This window comes from Mytilus californianus, unplaced genomic scaffold (assembly GCF_021869535.1).
Source record: "Mytilus californianus isolate M0D057914Y unplaced genomic scaffold, xbMytCali1.0.p SCAF_14, whole genome shotgun sequence".
In the NCBI taxonomy this organism is placed as follows: domain Eukaryota; kingdom Metazoa; phylum Mollusca; class Bivalvia; order Mytilida; family Mytilidae; genus Mytilus; species Mytilus californianus.
In genome coordinates this window covers 35,524,122-35,547,359 of record NW_026262626.1, presented here as the reverse complement: position 1 = coordinate 35,547,359, position 23,238 = coordinate 35,524,122, and the positions used below count along the sequence as shown (strand labels likewise).

Below are 23,238 nucleotides of genomic sequence, written 5' to 3'. Positions count from 1 at the left end.
GATATGGACTTGACCACCAAAACTTAACCTTGTTCACTGATCCATGAAATGAGGTCGAGGTCAAGTGAAAACTGTCTGACGGGCATGAGGACCTTGCAAGGTACGTACATACCAAATATAGTTATCCTATTACTTATAATAAGAGAGAATCTAACATTACAAAAAATCTGAACTTTTTTTTCAAGTAGTCACTGAACCATGAAAATGAGGTCAAGGACATTGGACATGTGACTGACGGAAACTTCGTAACATGAGGCATCCATATACAAAGTATGAAGCATCCAGACCTTCCACCTTCTAAAATATAAAGCTTTTAAGAAGTTAGCTAACGCCGCCGCCGCCGCCGGATCACTATCCCTATGTCGAACTTTCTGCGACAAAAGTCGCAGGCTCGACAAAAACTTAACTATAACCACTGAACCATGAAAATGAGGTCAAGGTCAGATGACACCTGCCAGTTGGACATGTACACCTTACAGTCCTTCCATACACCGAATATACTAGACCTATTGCTTATAGTATCTGAGATATGGACTTGACCACCAAAACTTAACCTTGTTCACTGATCCATGAAATGAGGTCGAGGTCAAGTGAAAACTGTCTGACGGGCATGAGGACCTTGCAAGGTACGCACATACCAAATATAGTTATCCTATTACTTATAATAAGAGAGAATCTAACATTACAAAAAATCTTAACTTTTTTTTCAAGTAGTCACTGAACCATGAAAATGAGGTCAATGACATTGGACATGTGACTGACGGAAACTTCGTAACATGAGGCATCCATATACAAAGTATGAAGCATCCAGACCTTCCACCTTCTAAAATATAAAGCTTTTAAGAAGTTAGCTAACGCCGCCGCCGCCGCCGGATCACTATCCCTATGTCGAGCTTTCTGCGACAAAAGTCGCAGGCTCGACAATAAAACCCTGTAACTCGGAAACGTAAAATCTAAAGTTTATAAAAATTCAAAGGGAGCTCATGTCAATAGATATAAACAATTCACCACAATTTCTTGAAAATTGGTGAAAGCATTCTTGAGTTATTGTCCGAAAACTGGAAAATCCCCCTTTTTTTAATGAATAAAACCTCATAAGTCAGAAACTTAAAATTTTAAATTTATAAAAAACGAAAGGGAGCTCACGTCAATAGATATAAACAATTCACCAAAGTTTTATGCAAATTGGTTAAAGCGTTTTTGAGTTAGTGTCCGACATGTTGACGACGGACGGACAGACGGACGGACGGACAGACGGACAGACGGACAGAGGTATACCATAATACGTCCCGTAAACGGGCGTATAAAAATTTCAAAAAAACAATCGTAAAATCATAATTTCACTATCTCTTTATTTTTTGTATTATTAAACATTAAATATTTTTTTACAAAAGTTTGACATAATAAAATAATATACATTAAATGGTTCAATCAGATGACAGGTATGTGTAACAAAATTGTTCCAAATAGTTCATTTAATAACACAAAAATGGGCTACACTTAAAAGTAACCTTTTTATCCTATAGTATTAAACTTTCTAAACAAATATCTGTCTGCAATGATAATATTATTGGGTATGAAATGTATTCCCAAATTAAATCAATATGTATATTAAAGTAATATTTCTTAGTGTGAAATGCATTTGTAAATTAAAATGATATTGAATCTTTCTATTCAATAATATAGGGATTTTTCAAAACTATTTAACATTGATTTAATTTGAAAATCAATAATTTCAACATATGTATTTAAAATACTGATAAGTTAGTATACATTTTCCAATGAATTTAATACATGAATAGATGTGTATTTCAAGAACTGTTACGACGTCATGTCCTTGTATAGAGCCTACTCAGTTTGCCTTTACTACAACATCAACTTTCCATATTCTTCTAGCAAAAAGTATCTTGTTCAATTTACATATCTTTGTCACCCTCAAAAACAAGACCTAATAATGTTTGCATAAGACTCTGACACAATCAATTCTTGCTTCCAATGAACACTGGAACAACATTTAACCTCCCCTTCTTGCACTTCAAGTTAATGCTATCTCAATGCTGGTAGATTCAATGTGAATATTGTCTCTCCGTCATTGCCACAAATTAAAGCATGACCTGTAATGTCTAATGAATTGATGGGAAGTGATTTGTCAGATAATAATGATGTGATCTCCATTTTGTTCTTAGCTATTTCTGTTTCTAACCATGGATTGACTGCTGTTTGCGACGGGAGAGAACCACCACCAGATCCTGCACCTTGAATGAAATTTACAATAAATACACCATTCCTGAAGATTTTTAAGTATATATCCCACAAATAAATATGGGTGTTGTTTCTTTAATCTCTTATCTTAGAAACAATTACCTTGCTTTTACTTTTATTTGAAGTAATTCTGACCACAAAACAATTATTTCTTGAAAAGCCCTTTGAAATTAACACACAAAATACCTGGTTTTTCTTCTGGCTTACTGACCCTAAACTTTATATGGTCAATAGCAGTTTATACTGAGGGATGTTCTGTAAATAAATGTGTAGTGTGATCCTGGCCAGAAAATAAATAGATGTGTAGTGTAATCCTGGCCAGAAAACTGTAATTAAATGTGTAGTGTGATCCTGGCCAGAAAACTGTAAATAGATGTGTAGTGTGATCCTGGCCAGAAAACTGTAAATAGATGTGTAGTGTGATCCTGGCCAGAAAACTGTAAATAAATGTGTAGTGTGATCCTGGCCAGAAAACTGTAAATAGATGTGTAATGTGATCCTGGCCAGAAAACCGTAATTAAATGTGTAGTGTGATCCTGGCCAGAAAACTGTAAATAAATGTGTAGTGTGATCCTGGCCAGAAAACTGTAAATAAATGTGTAGTGTGATCCTGGCCAGAAAACTGTAAATAAATGTGTAGTGTGATCCTGGCCAGAAAACTGTAAATAAATGTGATGTGATCCTGGCCAGAAAACTGTAAATAAATGTGGTGTGATCCTGGCCAGAAAACTGTAAATAAATGTGTAGTGTGATCCTGGCCAGAAAACTGTAAATAAATGTGTAGTGTGATCCTGGCCAGAAAAACTGTAAATAGATGTGGTGTGATCCTGGCCAGAAAACTTTATTTAAAATATTTTAATAAGAAAATAACCTTTTCTTAAAAAGAATGTGACAGTTTTAAATTTACGTTATGTTCAAACCAGGTGAAATTCATTAAGTAATATGTAGTACAGTCAGATTTACCTGTTCCTGAAAAATGATTAATTGCTGCCATAGAAAATGAATTAATTTGTGTGGAATCCCAATGCCATAAACTACCATCATCGGAACATGAAAATAAATGGTCTGGACTTGTTTTATGAAATTTTAACTCCCACACTGAAAATAAAACAAGAAACATAAAAATCAAAATCAAGTTAAAACAACTAAAGCTTAAAATACAATGCAAGATTTATCTGTTTTTTTATTAATCTTTGAAATTCTGAATTGTGAAAGAGGTCTTTCAAGTTATTTTGGTGGAGCTCTGCATACCATTTTTCACCCATTACACAAACATAATATAATTCTTAACCAAATGTTATATTTATTCATTGAATTCCTTTGACTGAGGAAAATTAGTATTTTTCATGGATACTTGATACTTATTTATGTCCATTTCTTTTGGACAAATTTTACACATAACCTATGATTTAGACAAAAATGTTAAATATGATTCTTTTTGTACTAATAAAAGTGGATTTTCAAAATTATATTTTGTTATAAGCAGTCAGTTTGGCCCAAATTTGTCAAAATAAGCTCAAAAACATCACTGATGTATTATTGACTTGCAAGTCAATTATCTAACCTTGTTGAATCAGTTTTAATGTGACTTTCAATTGAACCCCTTAGCTAGAGATCGGTTAAACATGTACTAGGCATGTTCAGGTATTAAAAGGAAAGATGTTAACATTGAAAGTCAAACAAGGGTGAACCATTTGGTTGACTGGTTCAATCCACAAAAAATCATTCTTATACAGGTAAAAACGACGATTAACATATTTTTTAAACCTATAATATGAAATCAAACAGACCTAGCAAAATCCAATTGCACGTGCTCATTAAATATTTGTATTTATATTTGTGTGTATATCAGGTTATATTACCCTTGGCAGTCTTTGAAGGTCATCTCCATGGTTAATTAGATGGTGTCTGGATTAAAATACACACAAAATGCTGATACATATTGTCGAGTCCATGCATTGTTAATTGTTTATTTTAGTTCTTTTGTAATTTGGATATACGTTTTAGTATGTCATAAATCAAATATGAGAATTGGAGTCAAATCTGTGAACATGAATTTGACAGCAAATGCCCCTTTAAACACTTAAATCCCTTTACCTATAACGCAAAAAATCCATTTATTTATTTCGTTGGACAAGTAGCTTACCAGTGCTTGAGTGTGCCTCCATGAGGGATACTGGAAATTTATCCTGCCGTAAGTCCCAGATTCCTAGGGTACCATCATCCCCACCTGTAGCTACTATATGGGACTGACTAGGATGTTTATCCACACATTGTAAAGGTGTTAAATCTCCTGTCCTGAAATTTTACCAAATTTTGAATTAATGCAATATAAATATCTATAATACAGCTTTAGAACATTAATATCAAATGAATATTTGCTCCAAGAGTTTCAAGATGCTCTGAAATATTCACATAAATGTTGCTCTATAACCTCAGAAATTTTAGTGATGTCAACCATCATACTCAGTGGTAAGCAAAAATTGTACACTAACAAGGGCTTAAACTATCTTAATCTTTTTACTTAATATTTGAAAAAAAGTTTGTAGTTTCATCCATTAACATTGGATAATTTAGTAGCATGCTACATATGTATATACAAAAATATTTATTACTAATTACTGGGTATGTCAACTGGGTGAAGAATTACTAATAGAGTACTTGTTGTTGGCTTTACCATGCAATACTCGAGTACTTGCTTGGAAAAATATATTCAAATGGAAACACAAAATTATACCCATTTTATGTATTGTGAGTTATTGTCTAATGGATGTAAAACCCTCAACATTTTTATCATGCTACATTCCTACATACAACTAGACAAAGTGATGCCTCGCACTCCACTCTGAAGTAACTGTATGATAACAAAGTCAACGTAGGACTATCTTTGAGATAATATTGTGTCTGGGAGACACAAATGATGCCCCCGCAGATGCAAAGTGTTATTTTAAAATACACAAAGTTGAGCATGGGACCATATAGGTCAAAGGTTCAGATCAAATGGTAGCTCCTTAATCAGCATCGTATGACATTTATTTTTAAGCACCTCTTATGCAAGTATATACTCCAAAAATGACAAAGTTCAACTATCTCCAAAAAGAGCAAATATTAATAAAAATCAAAACCCTAACCACATGCACACCTTCAATATATGTACAAACAGCAAGCAAAGTGAAAACTTTCTAGCATTCAAACTGTAGCAGGAGTTATCTGGAAACGCTATGCACCTCTTATGCAAGTATATACTCCAAAAATGACAAAGTTCAACAATCTCCCAAAAGAGCAAATATTAATAATAAACTGTTAACACAGAGATATGTCTCGCCTTTTTTGTAATTTTGATACGGCAAATGTTGAAATTAAAATAGCAATACTTTAGCATGTAAGTTATGCAAATATTCAAAGTCAATGAACCATGACTGAAGGTACATGGCTACACGATCTCCATGGAAATGAGATGTGCCAATGCTAATACAACTGCATACCAAATACCATTGACTTATCATCAGTCCTAAACACAAACATTAACTTGTAAACAATGTAAAAGTTTCAAAGTCAATGAACCATGATGAGGGGGTGGGGCTATATAATCTCCATGGAAACAAGACTTGCAAATGCCAATACATTTGCCTTTTTGTAATTTTGATACTGCAAATGTTGAAATTAAAATAGCAATACTTTAGCATGTAAGTTATGCAAATATTCAAAGTCAATGAACCATGACTGAAGGTACATGGCTACACAATCTCCATGGAAATGAGATGTGCCAATGCTAATACAACTGCATACCAAATACCATTGACTTATCAACAGTCCTAAACACAAACATTAACTGGTAAACAATGTAAAAGTTTCAAAGTCAATGAACCATGATGAGGGGGTGGGGCTATATAATCTCCATGGAAACAAGACTTGCAAATGCCAATACATTTGCATACCAAATATCATTGGCTTAACATTAGCGGTTCATCTTAAACTGATCTAATCACAAACTAATACATGTCAACTAATCAAAAGTTTCAAGGTCAATAGACCATGACTGAGGGGGTGGGGCCAAATATTCTCCATGGAAATGAGATGTGGTAATGCTTATACAACTGCATACCAAATATCATTGGCCTACCACTAATGGTTCCCCTTAAACTGACCTAATCACAAACTAATACATGTAAACTAAGCAAAAGTTTCAAAGTCAATAGACCATGACTGAGGGGGCAGGGCCAAATAATCTCCATGGAAATGAGATGTGCCAATGCTAATACAACTGCATACCAAATATCATTGACCTACCACTAGTGGTTCACCATGAACTAGACCTAATCACAACTAATGCATTGTTGACGCCGTCACCGCCGGAAACAGCATACCTATGTCTCACTTTTTGACTCCGTCATGGCGAGACAAAAATCAAAACCCTGACCACATGCACACCATTAATCGTGATAGTTGGCAGGCTGTGCTATGCACCTCTTATGCAAGTATATACTCCAAAAATGACAAAGTGCAACTATTTCCAAAAAGAGCAAATATTAATAAAAATCACAACCCTGACCACATGCACACCTTCAATATATGTTCAAACAGCCAGCAAAGTGAAAACTTCCTAGCATTCAAGTTATTGGGAGTTATCTGGAATAACTATATACCCATAATGGGATAGATGGATGGACGGACGGAAGGACGGACAGGCGGACAGGGGTAAAACAATATGCCCCCCAACTTTTAGTTGCGGGGGCTTAAAAATATGTCACAAAAGCCTACAGTTAATGTATACCAGTAGTTCATTGTTGTTCACTTACACAGACAAAGTTTGGGCAGGATCATCAGATTTGCTCCGTAAGTCATATATTTTAAGCTGGCCCGTACTATTTACGGTTAGAAATTCAAACTGTTTAAGGAATATTACACCATTCACTGTACAGCTGTCGGCTTTTCCTGTTGAGAGAAAAAGTAATGTCTTTCTGAAACTGAGAATTTACAAGAATTGCAAAGGAACACATTTAACAACAATGGTTTTATTACTCATAATAATTTGATTTTCCACAGGTTTCAAAGGGGAATTATTTCTTCCCAATAATACCATGCTTGGCACCTGGTCAACATTTAAAATGAGGATCTTTGTACATTTGTACAGGTTCTACCAAAAATACATTGCCTAGGTTTCTGAAGTTTTCCTGTAGTTTCAGAGGATTTTTTTTTTTAATTGGTCAATCAGAATCAAAGATTGCCTCTGCTGGCTATGATTTGCATTTGATCAGAATGTGAAAATGAAATTATTAATTTTTAACAGGAACTTCCATTCATTATTCCAGCCAAATTTGGTTTCATATATATTTAACCATGATATGTCTACATCTCTACCAGTAAGTAATTTGTAAATAATATTTCAATTACAGATGATCTAATATTTCAATTACAGATGATCAGTAAACACTATTCACGTGACTTTGTCATTTCCTTCTAACCACTGAAGGCAATCAATGCAATTTTAACCTCAAGACTCTGTAATACTATTGAAAAATAAATGGGGAATGTGTCCATGGGACACAGATGATGCCTCCGCTTGCATATCATATAAAGTTATACAGGGACATAACTGAAGAATGGTAAAAGTGACGCTACCCAAATTTGTACTTGATCTGAGTTTTGTGGTAATAAGTATTGTATGCAGTATAAGTTTCATAACATTTGGTTGAGGCAAACTAAAGTTAGAGAACGGAAACGAAAAATTCAGCAATTTTTCCATTTGTAATGGAGCATTACTCATGAACAGTAAAAGTGACGCCACCAAAATTCAAACTTGATCTGTGTTTTGTGGTAATAAGCACTGTGTATAAGTTTCATAACATTTGGTTGAGGCAAACTAAAGTTAGAGAACGGAAACCAAAAATTCATCAATTTTTTCATTTGTAAAGGGGCATAACTCATGAACGGTAAAAGTGACACCACTAAAATTCAAACTTGACCTGTGTTTTGTGGAAATAAACATTGTGTATAAGTTTCATAACATTTGGTTGAGGCAAACTAAAGTTAGAGAACAGAAACGAAAAAATTCATTAATTTTTCCATTTGTAAAGGGGCATAACTCTAGAATGGTAAAAGTGACACCACCAAAATTCAAACTTGATCTGTGTTTTGTGGTAATAAGCATTGTGTATAAGTTTCATAACATTTGGTTGAGGCAAACTTAAGTTAGAGAACAGAAACCAATTTTGGGACGTACGTATGTTTGTACTTACAGACAAGAGTAAAACTTAATGCCCCCTTCGCTACGGCGGGTGCATAAAAAAGCTTAACTCATTTCCCCAAGATATTGCATGTCCACTCTGTCTGGTCAGTACAGGAATCAGAAGTTTTACCCATTCTGTGCTCACTTTTACATGAGACAAGTGGAAATGACAAAGTCTAACTGACCTGAAGAGTATGTTAATTTTGTAAAGACAGGAAAGACTAGTCTACCCTAGTAACAAACCTATTGTTCTATTTGGGTCCTTCTGAGCTATATTAAGTACATTTATCCTGCCATCTTCACCAGCCGTAATTATGCAGTCTTCTCTGACAGCCAGACAGGTACATGGACATGGTTTATTACAGTGATGATGAAGTCTTTCCCACTGATGTGAGTTACCAAGTGTCTAAAATTATAAATATGATCTTGTTTATTAAAGAGCTGTATGCTTCATAACAAAATATTTATTTCCTGGTATCAGAAAGGCAATATGGATCCTTTCCATGCTCTTTCTTCTATCAGGAGGTGAAAAAGGCGGCTTTACAGAGCGAAATATAATGAATTTGCAGAACACGCTAGTTTCTATCCTTAAAAAATTTTAGTTTTCAAATTTAAAAGAAGACAAAGGACAGACTAGGCAGACACCGTATTTGCTTTCATTATTTTTTTTCAGAAGAAGATTAAAATTGATCAGGTCCTACATCAAAGCTAACATAATCATCATCTGTAAACCACGTATTTAAAAACCTACACGATAATTACTTGTTAACTTGTGCTATGTTTACACAATGTGAATGTTCCCTAGGATACTCACCTGTGAACTTATTTATGTTGATATAATTTGACTGTTCCCTTGGATACATGTGCTATTTTCACATGTGACTGTTACCTTGATTGCTTACTTGTAAACTTGTTTCATGTTTACATATTGTGACTGTTCCCTTGGATACTTACTTGCTTTTGTGATGAACTATATAATGTGACTGTTCCTAAGGATTCAAAAATGTAAGCTTTTGCAATGTTTATATAGAATGTATAATGTGACTGTTCCCAAGGATAGTTACATGTGAACTTGTGTGATTTTATAAGTGACTGTTCCAAAGAATTCTTACCTGTGAGCTTGTGTGATGTTTATATAATGTGACTGTTCCTGACGATGAAGATGATACAATGTGATCTTCTGAAATGAACTAAAAAATAAAAAAAACATTTTAGTGTAGTTGCTTAAAACAGTCAAATAAACGATAAAAGATTCTTAAAAAATATTTCACAGAAAATTCACAAGCATACATTTTTACTATACATGTACATGTACATGTATAATTTTATTTTTCGAAATTATGATAAAAAAAGTGTGCTGAAAAATATGTCTAATTAGTCTATCTGGATTTAAAGTAACTGACCATCAATGTATGACATGTATGAAGGGTTTCTGATCATCGTATTTTGACAAAGATAACATACATGTATATACTCTATAACAAACCTCTAGCCCTGTTACATCCCCTATATGGGAGGCCTCACAAATAGGTATTGGGTCATTATCAACATCCCCTTCTGTTCCTCTGCCATCTCCTTCATTTTCAAATTTCTTTTCTCTATTTACTTTCCATAAACATACTTTATTTTCCTGCAAAAGAAAAGATTTTAATTCAAAATACTTTATATACAAAATATTTGGATTGTAATTAAATATTTGACACATTATAGGTTTCTGACACAGAATAAATGTAGTCAAAGAATTTGAAATTGGTTATATGATTTGAATTTATATTCAATTGAAGATTTCTTGTTGTTGTGCAATACACTATGCTGTTGCGCAATACTTAGTAAATTTATCTGTTTTAAGACTATATACAAAGAATTAGCAAAATAAATTGTGACCCCCAATTCTTCTTTTGGTAAATTGATAATTTCTTAAATCTTGAGGAAAAAATATTGACTCCCCCCAAAAAAATTTAAAAGTAAAATACGGATAAACAGGATTTTTTTTTAACAAAATTTACTTTTGAATACTATCTTATGATCACTAACAAGCTTCTGTCCAAGTGTGGTACAAATCCAGGATAGTTTAAGAAAGTTATTAAAATTTGAAAAACTATAACCACTTAGTGAATGTTATGTTAACTGGCAGAAAAACTAAGTCCATATACGAGTAAAATACGAATAAACAGGATTTTTTTTTACAAAATTTTCTTCTGGTTACTATCTTATGATTTTAAACAAGCTTCTGTCCAAGTTTGGTACAAATCCAGGATAGTTTAAGAAAGTTATTAAAATTTGAAAAACTTTAACCACAGAGTGAATGTAATGTTAACTGGCAGAAAAACTTAGTCCATTTATGAGTAAAATACTGATAAACAGGATTTTTTTTTACAAAATTTACTTCTGGATACTATCTTATGATCATAAACAAGCTTCTGTCCAAGTTTTTTTGAAATGCAGGATAGTTTAAGAAAGTCCGAGTGGACACTTTTTCACAGGACACTTTTATGGCTCACACTTATTCATTTAACCCTTTCAACGCTACACAAAAAAAAAGAAAAATGGCTGCTGCTGCTGCATTTTTTTTGTGTTCGTTAATTAGAACAGTATATTCCTTTTCAGACTGCTGTATCTTTTATATTATTATGTAGAAGGTCCAGTAACAACAACACTTTAAGGAATGCTCCATTAATTTATTGAGATCGACATGTTTCGGTGGCTAGGCCACCGTCATCAGGATAGAAAATACATAAATCATGCTGAGGTACAAAATCAGGTTGAGAAAATTAAAACGTCACAATCTGTTTAAATTTTTATATTATTCATTTTATTAGAGATACAGACAAAGTTAGTGCATAAAAAATGCTCAGGAGAGCATGAACTGTAATGTTATGCAATTATTATAGTAAAATTTTCATCAAGCTACCTGCATTTTCAGGTAATTAACAGGTAAAAGGTGTAAATTATTGTATTTGTGTTGAATTTTGAATAAAAACAACTTTTAATCTTCATTTATTTTGTTGTTTTATCTGCCATATAATAAAGAAGACACCAGTTGCTTGATTCCATAGCGTATTTGCACCTTACACAACGTATAATGTAAACGTGGCTCAAATAAGTGGCTCTGTCTTCAAAGTTTGCAGTCAACCTCAGTCCCCCCCCCCCTTTTCGTCTCGTAAAGATAGACCAAATCATATTTCCCACATGAATTGAATGTAATTAACACATTGAGACAACAGGAAACCTTTTAACTATTCCTCGTTGTCAGTTTCACCATAGAAATGCTGAAATATTTCCATATTTTCAGGGTCTTTTTCGATTTCCACCATTTGCATTTGTCAAAATATTTTTTTTATTTTTCTTCTACTGCATGCTTTTACCATTAAAATTCCAGCGATTTCAAGCGCAAACGGGACCTTGTATATCCTCGATTCATACGAGGAAAAAATTAGAGAGGACCCGAATGAAAACCGAATGGTTACGAGCCTGGAGGGAAAATCCATCGTTATCGCGACATATGCCGCGAACAGCAGTGGCGGGCGGCGTACGTCATCGTGGCATAGGCTGTGTATAGCGTTGAAAGGGTTAACAATTGAAATTAGAAAAAATTTTAAAAAAACAGATATAACATTTAAGATTCTATTCAAACCGTTTACTAGATCACTTGAACTTAGCAACCATAATTGTCCAAAAACTGAAGGACAAGTGATTGAAGTGGCTTACGTCCCAGACTGATTCTTTTACAACTTTACCCTAAGGTTTGATTTCACAAGGAATAAATACACGTAACATGCTTAAGTGGAAGGAATATGATAGTGTTATAAGTCTTACAAGATATACATTAGGACATTTCTTATACATGTAGCCAACTTGTACATGTCACATTGAATGAATGTATGCTAACATAATCTGTAAACAAAAATTAAATATCTTTACTTAAATTCTAAATACATTGTCATCATGGTCATGATGCTTAAGTTCCCAGATAGTTTGGCTTTTTCTTGTTTCTGATCACATTTTTATGTAACAGTCACTTGGAAACACCAGCAGATATCCATGCAGTGTAAGGATCAACACAACGTCTTCTGCTTGAAAATATCAACTTATATAGGTAATGTCACCTTACCGTATGTTTTTATCAGGTTGAGGGCCTAGTCAAAATTGAAGTGTAGTTGAATATTTTACCATTTTACACAGTTGTTACAGTCTTAGGTGAAAATCTATTAATCAAAATTATTCTGTTCTCAAATTTGCCCGAGAGGAAAACTAGGCTGATGCATTCAAAATGTTACTAAATACAACTTTTTCAACCTCTAAGTTGAAACAAGAGCTATCCTGGAACGGAAGCAAGTTAACTCGTACCATTGTAAACTAGTACCACGTAAACTCGTACCAACGTAAACTCGTATCACTGGGAAGTCGTACCAATCAGAACTCGTACCATTAAAAATATATAATAAAAAATACAAATGTTTTATGATTTTTTTTTGGTAAACTTAATAAAAAAAGTTGAATTACTTGAATTTTATACTAGATTTTAATGAAAACTTAGACAAAAATACGAATGATTATATAATTAATGATTATTTTTTTTAAGCTACATACAAAAAATTAAAATATCTTTGAATATACCAGATTTTAATGAAAAATCAACTTTTTAATCATATTATTAAATTTTGATTGTTGTTATATAATTTAACAGCTTGGAATTAAATGTATAATGTTTATTATCAAATGAAATTCCTGATTATCAAAACACAAGCTGACATGATTTGTCTCAAAGCCCACTTTCCTCATAAAATGGGGCATGTTTGTGAGGTTACTCATAACCACAATGGAAGACGACAATTGTATATGGTGCCACTCTCAGGTTAGACCCCGACAAGAAGCAATAGAGTGTGATCTATTTTCTAAATGACAACACAGAAAGTGCGGAAATATAGGTAGCTACAAATTGGTCATTGTAATTTCAAATAATATACATTTTACAGACTTAAGAGGTATTGAGTGAAATTAAACACCATTTGAATGCATTTAAACAAGGATTTGTATAGTGAGAAGGATTGGAATCTCATGGACTATTTGCATTGCCTGTATTGAAATAAGCTGCGTATGATGGGATTTTGCGAGATTTACCGTGATGCATCTCGTTAGTCGTTTTTCGTCCACCATTACAAGTTGAATTTATGTCATTTCCAGATAAACTCGGCGTTTTGTAAGTATACTATAACAAAATTACATGATGTGATACTTTTAAGTGCAAGTTTATGACAGTTCTGATTCAAAAAACAGTTTATATCTTTACAAAACACATTGTCTGCATCTAAATATACTATGCATTTTATCAATTGGTCATCATAATAATCCCGCCCAAATAGGCGGTCCAAACAACAACTTTAATCTCAATCTCCTCCTTCATAATACGGAATTGTGTTCAGAAACTTGAATTATATGAAATAAATGTGTGTGGTGCGTGCATATTATAAACTATATAGTGTAAGGAGCTTTCGTTGTAATTATTTTAATGGTTATTTCAGACCAACCGTCAAAAATCGTCCCGCGTCAGTGCAAAAAAGGGTGGACTGATAAAATATCAATAAAGTGCCACAATCGGTCGATTTCAACACTCAAACGTAATTATATCAATTTATCATAGTTTATTTGTTGTACTTTCTAAAACATTTGGCTTGCAAAATGATAGCGTGTGATATTATCATATTTTCAAAATACCGCTACGGTTACTAGATTCATCCAAAAGTCGTTATAATGGGCGGGACCAAATGAACATAAATAAACTTCCAGTAGTCCCTCGAACGTGATGAAAAATGTTTACAGTAGAATACATAGTTTGCATCTGTCGTTTCGTGGACATTTACACCAAAAGGTATTGCTTTTTCCTTTAGAATTGATATGAAAATGTACTGGAAAATTCCTTTATGCCTTCAAGGGTTTACAGAACCCTGCTTACGTTCACCACATCAACTGAGTATATCATACAGTCATACTGCACATAGGCTACTGTGATCTACTGTCATAGGTGATAGCATATTTTGGCAGTAGTATAAAGTGAAAATATAGGGACACTATTGATTTACAAGTTAAAGGCGTGTTCTTCCTATCATATATTAAGACTGTCTATCTCTCCAATTTTTTGGTATACCTCAGGCCTGTACCAAAGATATCAGGAGATAGTTACATTTGTATACGTGTATATATGTGCTTAAAAGTGTTGGGGATAAGGGTACGATTTCAGTGCGACTAATTCAGTTATTGAAATAGAAAATATATATTGCCGTCTTCAGGATAAATCACAAGCGCTCGTCCCAGACCAGTATAATTTTTCTAACTGCCCAAATGAATAAAAAGAAATTTTATGAAAGACTATTTTTCAGGCTTTGTTGTCAAAAAGTGTTCCACAATACACAAAATTTCTTAACACTCATAAACAAAAACCAAAAAGAAAAGAACGGTCCATTCACATGTACATGTATGGAGAATTTGAAAGTAAAATTAGGCACTTCATCAAGGAGCAGTTATAAACTCTCAGCTCACTACTAAAAACTCTTCATACATGTATTGTCAGGACTCTTGGGCGTCTGGGTTCATCATTTGAAATATAAAGAAATACCAAAATAGTCAAAAATTTTATGTTGTCATGGTCAAACATTTGATATTCTTGGGATGGCTACATGTCTACTAAAGTACATAATTAATCCTTGTTACCCCAATACAATCAACCGGTTATGTACTTGTATAGGATGCATAATGTGCCAATGCGGACTTTAAAATTCTGAACTTTTTCTGACCAGACTCCATATTCTACATAAATTCATGTTTTGTATTTTATTATTTTTGTGATGTATTATGAACTGTGTTACTTTGTTAATGTTCATATATATATATATGTATACCATAAAACCCACGATAACTGGATTAATTTCAATAAAATACATATCCCAGCATTATTATAGTGAACATGTAAATTACATCTGTTTACATGGTTTAAACAGTAACAGATTATACATAACCCAGCAGTGACGAGTGCCCAATTATTCGTTTTTAAATTACTGCAAAATTCTCTAAATGTTATTTGATAAAAAATAATTATTTAGCTTTTATATATATATATGGATAGCTAGGAGAGTAGCTTACTCTTGATACATAAGTAATAAAATTTCAGTTACTGTGTATAATTGTTTAACATCATATTTAGATTAAGTTTTTTACTTTCAGATGTAAAAGATATTTTGTGTTCTAATAGTACTTCTCTCTGAAGACAATAGTTGGTTATGGCTGTGGATAATAATCAGGTAACTACATTATTAAATATATAAAATAATACTGATACCAGAATTACTTTAAAATCATTATATTCAGAATTTGTGCAAGAATCATACCAGTGTGCCACATCTCTTAATATTTTTTACAGAAATTCTTAGTTGAATTCTAGCCAGCTCTGACAGCTTTCAGCACTAGTACTAGTACTGCCACAAAATGTAATTTTTAGATTCTTATTCGTTTTTAATTTGTAGTAGGCAGGTGTATTTTGTTTTACATGTAATGTTTTATTGTTTTTGCTTTGAAATTAAATGGATTAATATTATAATTTTACAATATGGAAAATGTCAGGGAAACTCTAATTATAATTTATGTATTTTAGTCTTACAAAAAAAAATGTTTGTTATTTTCAGGATACCAAAGTTAAAGAAAGGAGATATGTTTCTTTGTGGTGAAAGTGCAAGAAATAACACCATATTCTGACTTACAAAATGATCACTCATACTGCATGCAATACAGGGAAAGGCATCAAACCAAGCCTCTAGAAGACATACATTTGTAGAATGTATTTTCTATGATGTACATGTCACAGAGGATACTTTATGTTCCAAAAATTCAAATACAAATTGTGTCAGCTCCTGTGACAAACTTAAGACGGAAGTTAACCAGAGTATGAAATCACCATTATCAATATGTAAAATCCAACCAGTTACTATATATTTATTCAAATAGTGTCATGAATGGAATTAAAAAAGGACTTGGAAAAGTAACATGTTTTAATATTGCTTTGTGTGTTAATAAAATTTGTCCGCAAGAACAAACTTCTTTTATTACAAGACATCCAGAATACATGTTTTCATACATGTCATAGCAGGTACCAGCATTTCTGTGGTTGGGTGTTCCCAGATAGTTTAGTTTGTAACAATGTTCCATTTTTTGGTCTTTCATGCTTGGTTCATAAGGAATGTAAAGAAATATTTCATGTGGGTATAAAAATAAGGAGATGTGGTACGATTGCTATTAAGAAAACTATCAGGAGATCAAAGGACAAGGATGTAAACGAAGACAGGTCAGTGTTCACTAAGATAGGTTTTCTAGGTACAATGTAGGTACTTTTTGAAAGTGGATAACCAATGGATTTATTGGGTCAATGGGATGAAGGTGGGGTGATGTGGGAATGAATATTTTAGCTTGGTGAGAATTAGTAGAAGAAATAATGTTGCCCGTTCAAGATGAAAATGAATAAGCTGCTGCATTTCTGCCTCACATTAAGCATGAAAAATTATGTAAAAAAGTGAAAATGAAGCTATGTGACATAAACTATCTGAGCAACAGATAACAAGAGTGCACACGCTGAAATGTCTCGCCTTCTTTACTAATCATTGATATTATGTTGATAGTCCTAAATATAAAGCTTTACTACAACTATCACATACACTTAACATGATCCAAGAAAATGAGGTCAAGGTCATATAAACCAAACAAGAAATACATGTACACCTTACAATCATTCAATACACTAAATATAGTTGACCTATTGTTTATAGTTTCTAAGATACAGACTTAACCAAGAAAACTAAACATTGACCAATGAACCAAGAAAATGAGGTCAAGGTCAGATGAACAATGCCAGGCAGACATGTACTACAGCTTGCAATCCTTCCATACAACAAATATAGTTGACCTATTGCTTATAGTATTAGAAAAACAGACCAAAACACAAAAACTTAACACTGAGCAATGAACCGTGAAAATGAGGTCAAGGTCAAATAAAACCTGCAAGACTGACAGGTACATCATAAAATATTTCCATACACCAAATATAGATGACCTATTGCATATAGTATTAGAAAAAAAGACCAAAACTCAAAAACTTAACTTTGACCACTGAACCATGAAAATGAGGTCAAGGTCAGAAGACACCTACCAGCTAGACATGTACACCTTACAATCATTCCATACACCAAATATAGTAGACCTATGGCATACAGTATAAGAAAAACAGACTAAAACACAAAAACTTAACTATAACCACTGAACCATGAAAATGAGGTCAAGGTCAGATGACACCTGCCAGTTGGACATGTACACCTTACAGTCCTTCCATACACCGAATATACTAGACCTATTGCTTATAGTATCTGAGATATGGACTTGACCACCAAAACTTAACCTTGTTCATTGATCCATGAAATGAGGTCGAGGTCAAGTGAAAACTGTCTGACGGGCATGAGGACCTTGCAAGGTACGCACATACCAAATATAGTTGAACTATTGCACATAGTATTAGAAAAAAAGACCAAAACTCAAAAACTTAACTTTGACCACTGAACCATGAAAATGAGGTCAAGGACAGATGACACCTGCCAGTTGGACATGTACACCTTACAGTCCTTCCATACACCGAATATACTAGACCTATTGCTTATAGTATCTGAGATATGGACTTGACCACCAAAACTTAACCTTGTTCACTGATCCATGAAATGAGGTCGAGGTCAAGTGAAAACTGTCTGACGGGCATGAGGACCTTGCAAGGTACGCACATACCAAATATAGTTATCCTATTACTTATAATAAGAGAGAATCTAACATTACAAAAAATCTTAACTTTTTTTTCAAGTAGTCACTGAACCATGAAAATGAGGTCAAGGACATTGGACATGTGACTGACGGAAACTTCGTAACATGAAGCATCCATATACAAAGTATGAAGCATCCAGACCTTCCACCTTCTAAAATATAAAGCTTTTAAGAAGTTAGCTAACGCTGCCGCCGCCGTAGCCGCCGCCTCCGCCGGATCACTTTCCCTATGTCGAGCTTTCTGCGACAAAAGTCGCAGGCTCGACAAAAATGAAATAATATTGACTATTTGTGAATAATCTGTCCAAGAGAAATCCTCCTGCCTTCCCCCTAAAAATGAAATGATTGTCCACTTATATATGCTCTTAATGCTAACTAGAGGCTCTAAAGAGCCTGTGTCGCTCACCTTGGTCTATGTGCATATTAAACAAAGGACACAGATGGATTCATGACAGAATTGTGTTTTGGTGATGGTGATGTGTTTGTAGATCTTACTTTACTGAACATTCTTGATGCTTACAATTATCTCTATCTATAATGAACTTGGCCCAGTAGTTTCAGTTGAAATTATTTTGTAAAAATTTATAAAATTTATGAAAATTGTTAAAAATTGATTATAAAGGGCAATAACTCCTTAAGGGGTCAATTGACCATTTTGGTCATGTTGACTTATTTGTAGGTCTTACTTTGCTGTACATTATTGCTGTTTACAGTTTATCTCTATCTATAATAATATTCAAGATAATAACCAAAAGCTTCAAAATTTTCTTAAAATTACCAATTCAGGGGCAGCAACCCAACAACGTGTTGCCTGATTGGTCTGAAAATTTCAGGGCAGATAGATCTTGACATAATGAACAATTTTATCCCGTCAGATTTGCTCTAAATGCTTTGGTTTCAGAGATATGAGCCAAAAACTGCATTTTACCCTATGTACTATTTTTTAGCCATGTCGGCCATCTTGGTTCGCAGGCGGGGTCATCAGACACATTTTTTAAACTAGATACCCTAATGATGATTGTGGACAAGTTTGGTTAAATTTGTCTTAGTAGTTTCAGAGGAGAAGATTTTTGTAAAATTTACGAAAAATGGTTAAAAATTGACTATAAAGGGCAATAACTCCTTAAGGGGTCAACTGACCATTTTGGTCAAGTTGACTTATTTGTAGATCTTACTTTGCTGAACATTATTGCTGTTTACAGTTTATCTCTATCTATTATCATATTCAAGATAATAACAAAAAACGGCAAAATTTCCTTAAAATTACAAATTCAGGGGCAGCAACCCAACAACGGGTTGTCCGATTCATCTGAAAATTTCAGGGCAGATAGATCTTGACCTGATTGACAATTTTACCCCCGTGTCAGATTTGCTCTAAATGCTTTGGTTTCAGAGATATAAGCCAAAATCTACATTTTACCCCTATGTTCTATTTTTAGCCATGGCGGCCATCTTAGTTGGTTTGGCTGGGTCACCAGACACATTTTTTAAACTAGATACCCCAATGATGATTGTGGCTAAGTTTAGTTTAATTTGGCCAAGTAGTTTCAGAGGAGAAGATTTTTGTAAAAGTTAACGACAATGGACGACGACAGACGCCAAGTGATGAGAAAAGCTCACTTGGCCCTTTGGGCCAGGTGAGCTAATAAAAAATGTCTAATCTTTACCAATAAAAAAATAAGGAGATGTATGAATGCCAATGAGACAACTATCCATCAAATTCAAATGAAGTTGATGTAAGCAATTATAGGCAACTGTACAGCCTTCAACAATGAGAAAAACCCATATTGTATAGTTGTCTCTAAAAGGCCACAAACGTGAAAAATGTGAAACAAATTATGAGTAGGGTGTATGACACAATAAGCAGATAACCCATCAAAGTTATTCCAAAAATGCTATTAGTTGCTTGTGTTACTAATGTTTTTCACAAGGGAAATTTACTTGTACTTGCAATGGGTACAACCATTGATTTTAGGATATGAATGATACATTCATTGTTGAAGACCCTACATCAACTGTCAAGATGAAGAACAGGAATAAAAGCCATGTTCATTGATAATTTTCTATGTTTTCTATGTATTGGATGCGATTTAGTCCCATGTACATGTACATTTAGGCCACAATTAAAAATATTTCAGTTTGCCCAAACCCGACCCATGATGACTGGGTGTGGGTAGGTAGGTAGGCAAATTCTTTTTTTTTTTTATCAGAATTTGCATGAAAATATTAAATAAAAAATAAAGTTTTAAAACAGTTTCTTTCGTGTTTATATGATCAAACTGATGATTGAGTTTTACTTTAAATAACCCTCGATGTGTACACAGGTGAAGTTTCCCATGTTCTATTTTAAGCCTCGAGGTCATAAAATGTCAAACAGGTAATTGTTGTAAAAACATGACCATTCTATCCATAAAGGTGTTTATTATTGATTGGATTTTAAGCATTGTCCATAGATAACATTTGGGGTGAATTTTAAAAACAATAATGCCTGCTAATTAAGTAATTTACTTTGAAAGACCATCCAATGTGTACACTCGCAATTTGGCTCGGGGTGATTTGCATTTATGTTAAACATTACAGGGTATTTATATATGGATAAAGAATTTTATTCGTCAATCTTTTTTTTTAATTTTTTTTGGAAAAGAGCATTCACTTCAAATTATTATATTTTCACACGTTCAACACTCGTGTCCAGCAAATAACCCGTACGGGCCCCTTTACTGCTTTGCATATACGAAATTAACGAGGTTAAAGAAACAGTGTTACATCACTGTGCAAGCTTTAAATACTGCATATCAAAGGCAGTTCATTACACATTTATTGTTAAAAATGATAATAAACTGTGTAGTATAGTTGAACAGTTTATTTTAATCAAAGCGTAATGATGTACATTGTACATACGGGTCATAGAAACAAATCTATTTTTAGAACAATTTGTTCTAATTTTGTATCCCAGGTAAAGGAAACGTCGGTACGCAAATAAACTAAAACAAAATGTGTTTATAAACTTTATTAAAAGAATACAAAATACAATAACATGAATAACACTAGACTTATAACTTTTATTAGAATAAATCAACATTCAACATGCTGTAAGTGGATTATGGCCGTTCATCTTTCTTCAGGGATTTCCTTTACTGTCGATGTTATTTGACTCCGTAATTTGGCATTTCGGATATAAGCATACTCCGCTTAATTGCATAATTTTGTCTGACAAATAGGCTATGCAAATAACCGGAATCGACTGTATCTTTTTTTCCCGTCAAACCTTTGTAGAGACAATCAAAAGCCAAGAAAAACTGTCTGCCATTTTCACATGTTTTCCTTCTTTACGTTCGTTAAATCAGAAGATAAAAACCGAGAACATCGAATATCGATTAACTGCGTCTCTTACACGCTTTCTTTTAATCTTATTCACAGTTACTTTCAAACACAAAGACGACAAACATTAAGTTTTATTCGATGAAGGAGCGGACACGAATATTTTTATTTTGGCCTTACTCCATATCATTTCAGTTTCTATTTTACTGTTGTTTATAATCATGAACTTATTTTTAACTTACTGCCAGTCCTTCAATGAACTCAAACCTCTATAGTTCCAGTTACAACTCATGTATTTGCAGTTTGAACAGACGAGAATTCTTGAAAATCAATGAATTCATTCAATTTCTCATTTGTTGCGGACCTTACATTTGTACATGTATATTGATTCTGTTAAATTTATTCATAACTTAACTATGATAAAAAATCAACATACAGATATTGTATGGAGACTGACTATTCTTGAAGACTGTATGATTTCCTCTAACTGTCAACATGGTCAATGCTGGGTCAGTTTCATATACTAGAAGAAAGGACAAAGACAAGCTGCGAAAATAAATAATTGTTTTGACCTTCTCTTTGGGGTTATCTTAAACAGCTATTACAAGTATCATAAAGATGTGTTGGGCTATTCAAATTACGATCACAAGAAAAAAAACAACATAATTACGATAATTTTCGGCAACTGCCAAATGTAAACGACTATCAAAGTTTATTTTCCAGCTTGAGAGAGGTCCTCAATATGACATACTCAGAAGGAATCGTGATATCTTTGCGAATTAAAACAAAATATTGATCAAAGATGCTAAAATAAACTAAACCTAACAACAAACAAGTCAGAAATGATTATCTTGCAATTCGCGCTATTCGACCGGATATTTACTAACAGGCGCGTATAAATTTATAGTGGCGAGTACGCAACATCTCACGATACGCGAGAAGTGTCGATATACCGCGAGATTCCAATCCTTCTCACTATACAAATCCTTGATTTAAATAAGTTGGTACGAGTTTACAATGGTATGAATTTACTGTGGTACGAGTTAGCAGTGGTACGAGTTTGCATTGATACGAGTTTTTTTTTAGTGGTACGAGTTGATATTGGTACGAGTTTACAATTGTACGAGATAACTATAATTCCCTGGAACTCTCCTAAAAATTGTAAAGTCTTACCCAATTTATTTTTAGTTTCAAAATAAAAAGATGCCATAAAATATTATCAGTTTGACATTCTTTTAAGTGGCTTGCAACCTTTTGTACTATTCCTGAATGGAACTTGCTTTTAAAATCATATGCTGTCTATTTCTACAGCTCAAATACATAAAATTCAAGAATAACAGGCAAAATGTAGCAAATTGTTAAAGGTTTTGTGTTTATACACTGTAAGAATCATTAAATTTATGATAAATAATGACCTCATCATCCCAGCTTCCTGTTACAAACGTGTCTGGACCCTGAAGACTATTTTTTACAATGTTTTTCCATCTAATTTTGCTGATTTTCTGTGAAACAAATGTTGCTCTTATGTCAGCCATTTTCAAAATTTGCACATGGCGGGAACATCCGGAACGATTCCGGAT

The 23,238-nt window shown here is 33.4% G+C and overlaps 1 protein-coding gene and 1 long non-coding RNA gene across 3 annotated transcripts; one reads left to right on the top strand and one right to left on the bottom strand.

Annotated features, from left to right (window-relative positions):
- Positions 1 to 1,331: 1,331 nt before the first annotated feature.
- Positions 1,332 to 23,219, bottom strand: LOC127724708 (nucleoporin Nup43-like). The gene is made up of 8 exons (XM_052231788.1): positions 23,074 to 23,219; positions 9,978 to 10,121; positions 9,604 to 9,681; positions 8,735 to 8,897; positions 7,062 to 7,197; positions 4,409 to 4,560; positions 3,226 to 3,360; positions 1,332 to 2,255 (listed from the first exon to the last, which is right to left on the bottom strand). The coding sequence occupies exons 1-8, from the start codon at positions 23,191 to 23,193 to the stop codon at positions 2,047 to 2,049; spliced, it is 1,137 nt and encodes a 378-aa protein (XP_052087748.1). The 5' UTR covers positions 23,194 to 23,219; the 3' UTR covers positions 1,332 to 2,046.
- LOC127724756 (uncharacterized) lies at positions 13,602 to 16,520 on the top strand. Of its 2 annotated transcripts, none has more exons than XR_007992650.1 (3): positions 13,602 to 13,691; positions 15,710 to 15,786; positions 16,168 to 16,520. It is a non-coding gene; the product is annotated as an uncharacterized LOC127724756 (long non-coding RNA). The 2 variants fall into 2 exon arrangements; XR_007992651.1 differs by lacking the exon at positions 13,602 to 13,691 and adding an exon at positions 14,280 to 14,360.
- Positions 23,220 to 23,238: the final 19 nt, after the last annotated feature.

Coding starts and splice junctions, on each gene's coding strand:
- LOC127724708 (XM_052231788.1), bottom strand. CDS start 23,193: ATGGCTGACATAAGAGCAACATTTGTTTCACAGAAAATCAGCAAAATT. Junction 8,898..9,603: donor AACATCACACAAGCTCACAG/GTAAGAATTCTT, acceptor TTATAATTTTAG/ACACTTGGTAACTCACATCA. Junction 2,256..3,225: donor TAATCATTTTTCAGGAACAG/GTAAATCTGACT, acceptor ATTTCATTCAAG/GTGCAGGATCTGGTGGTGGT.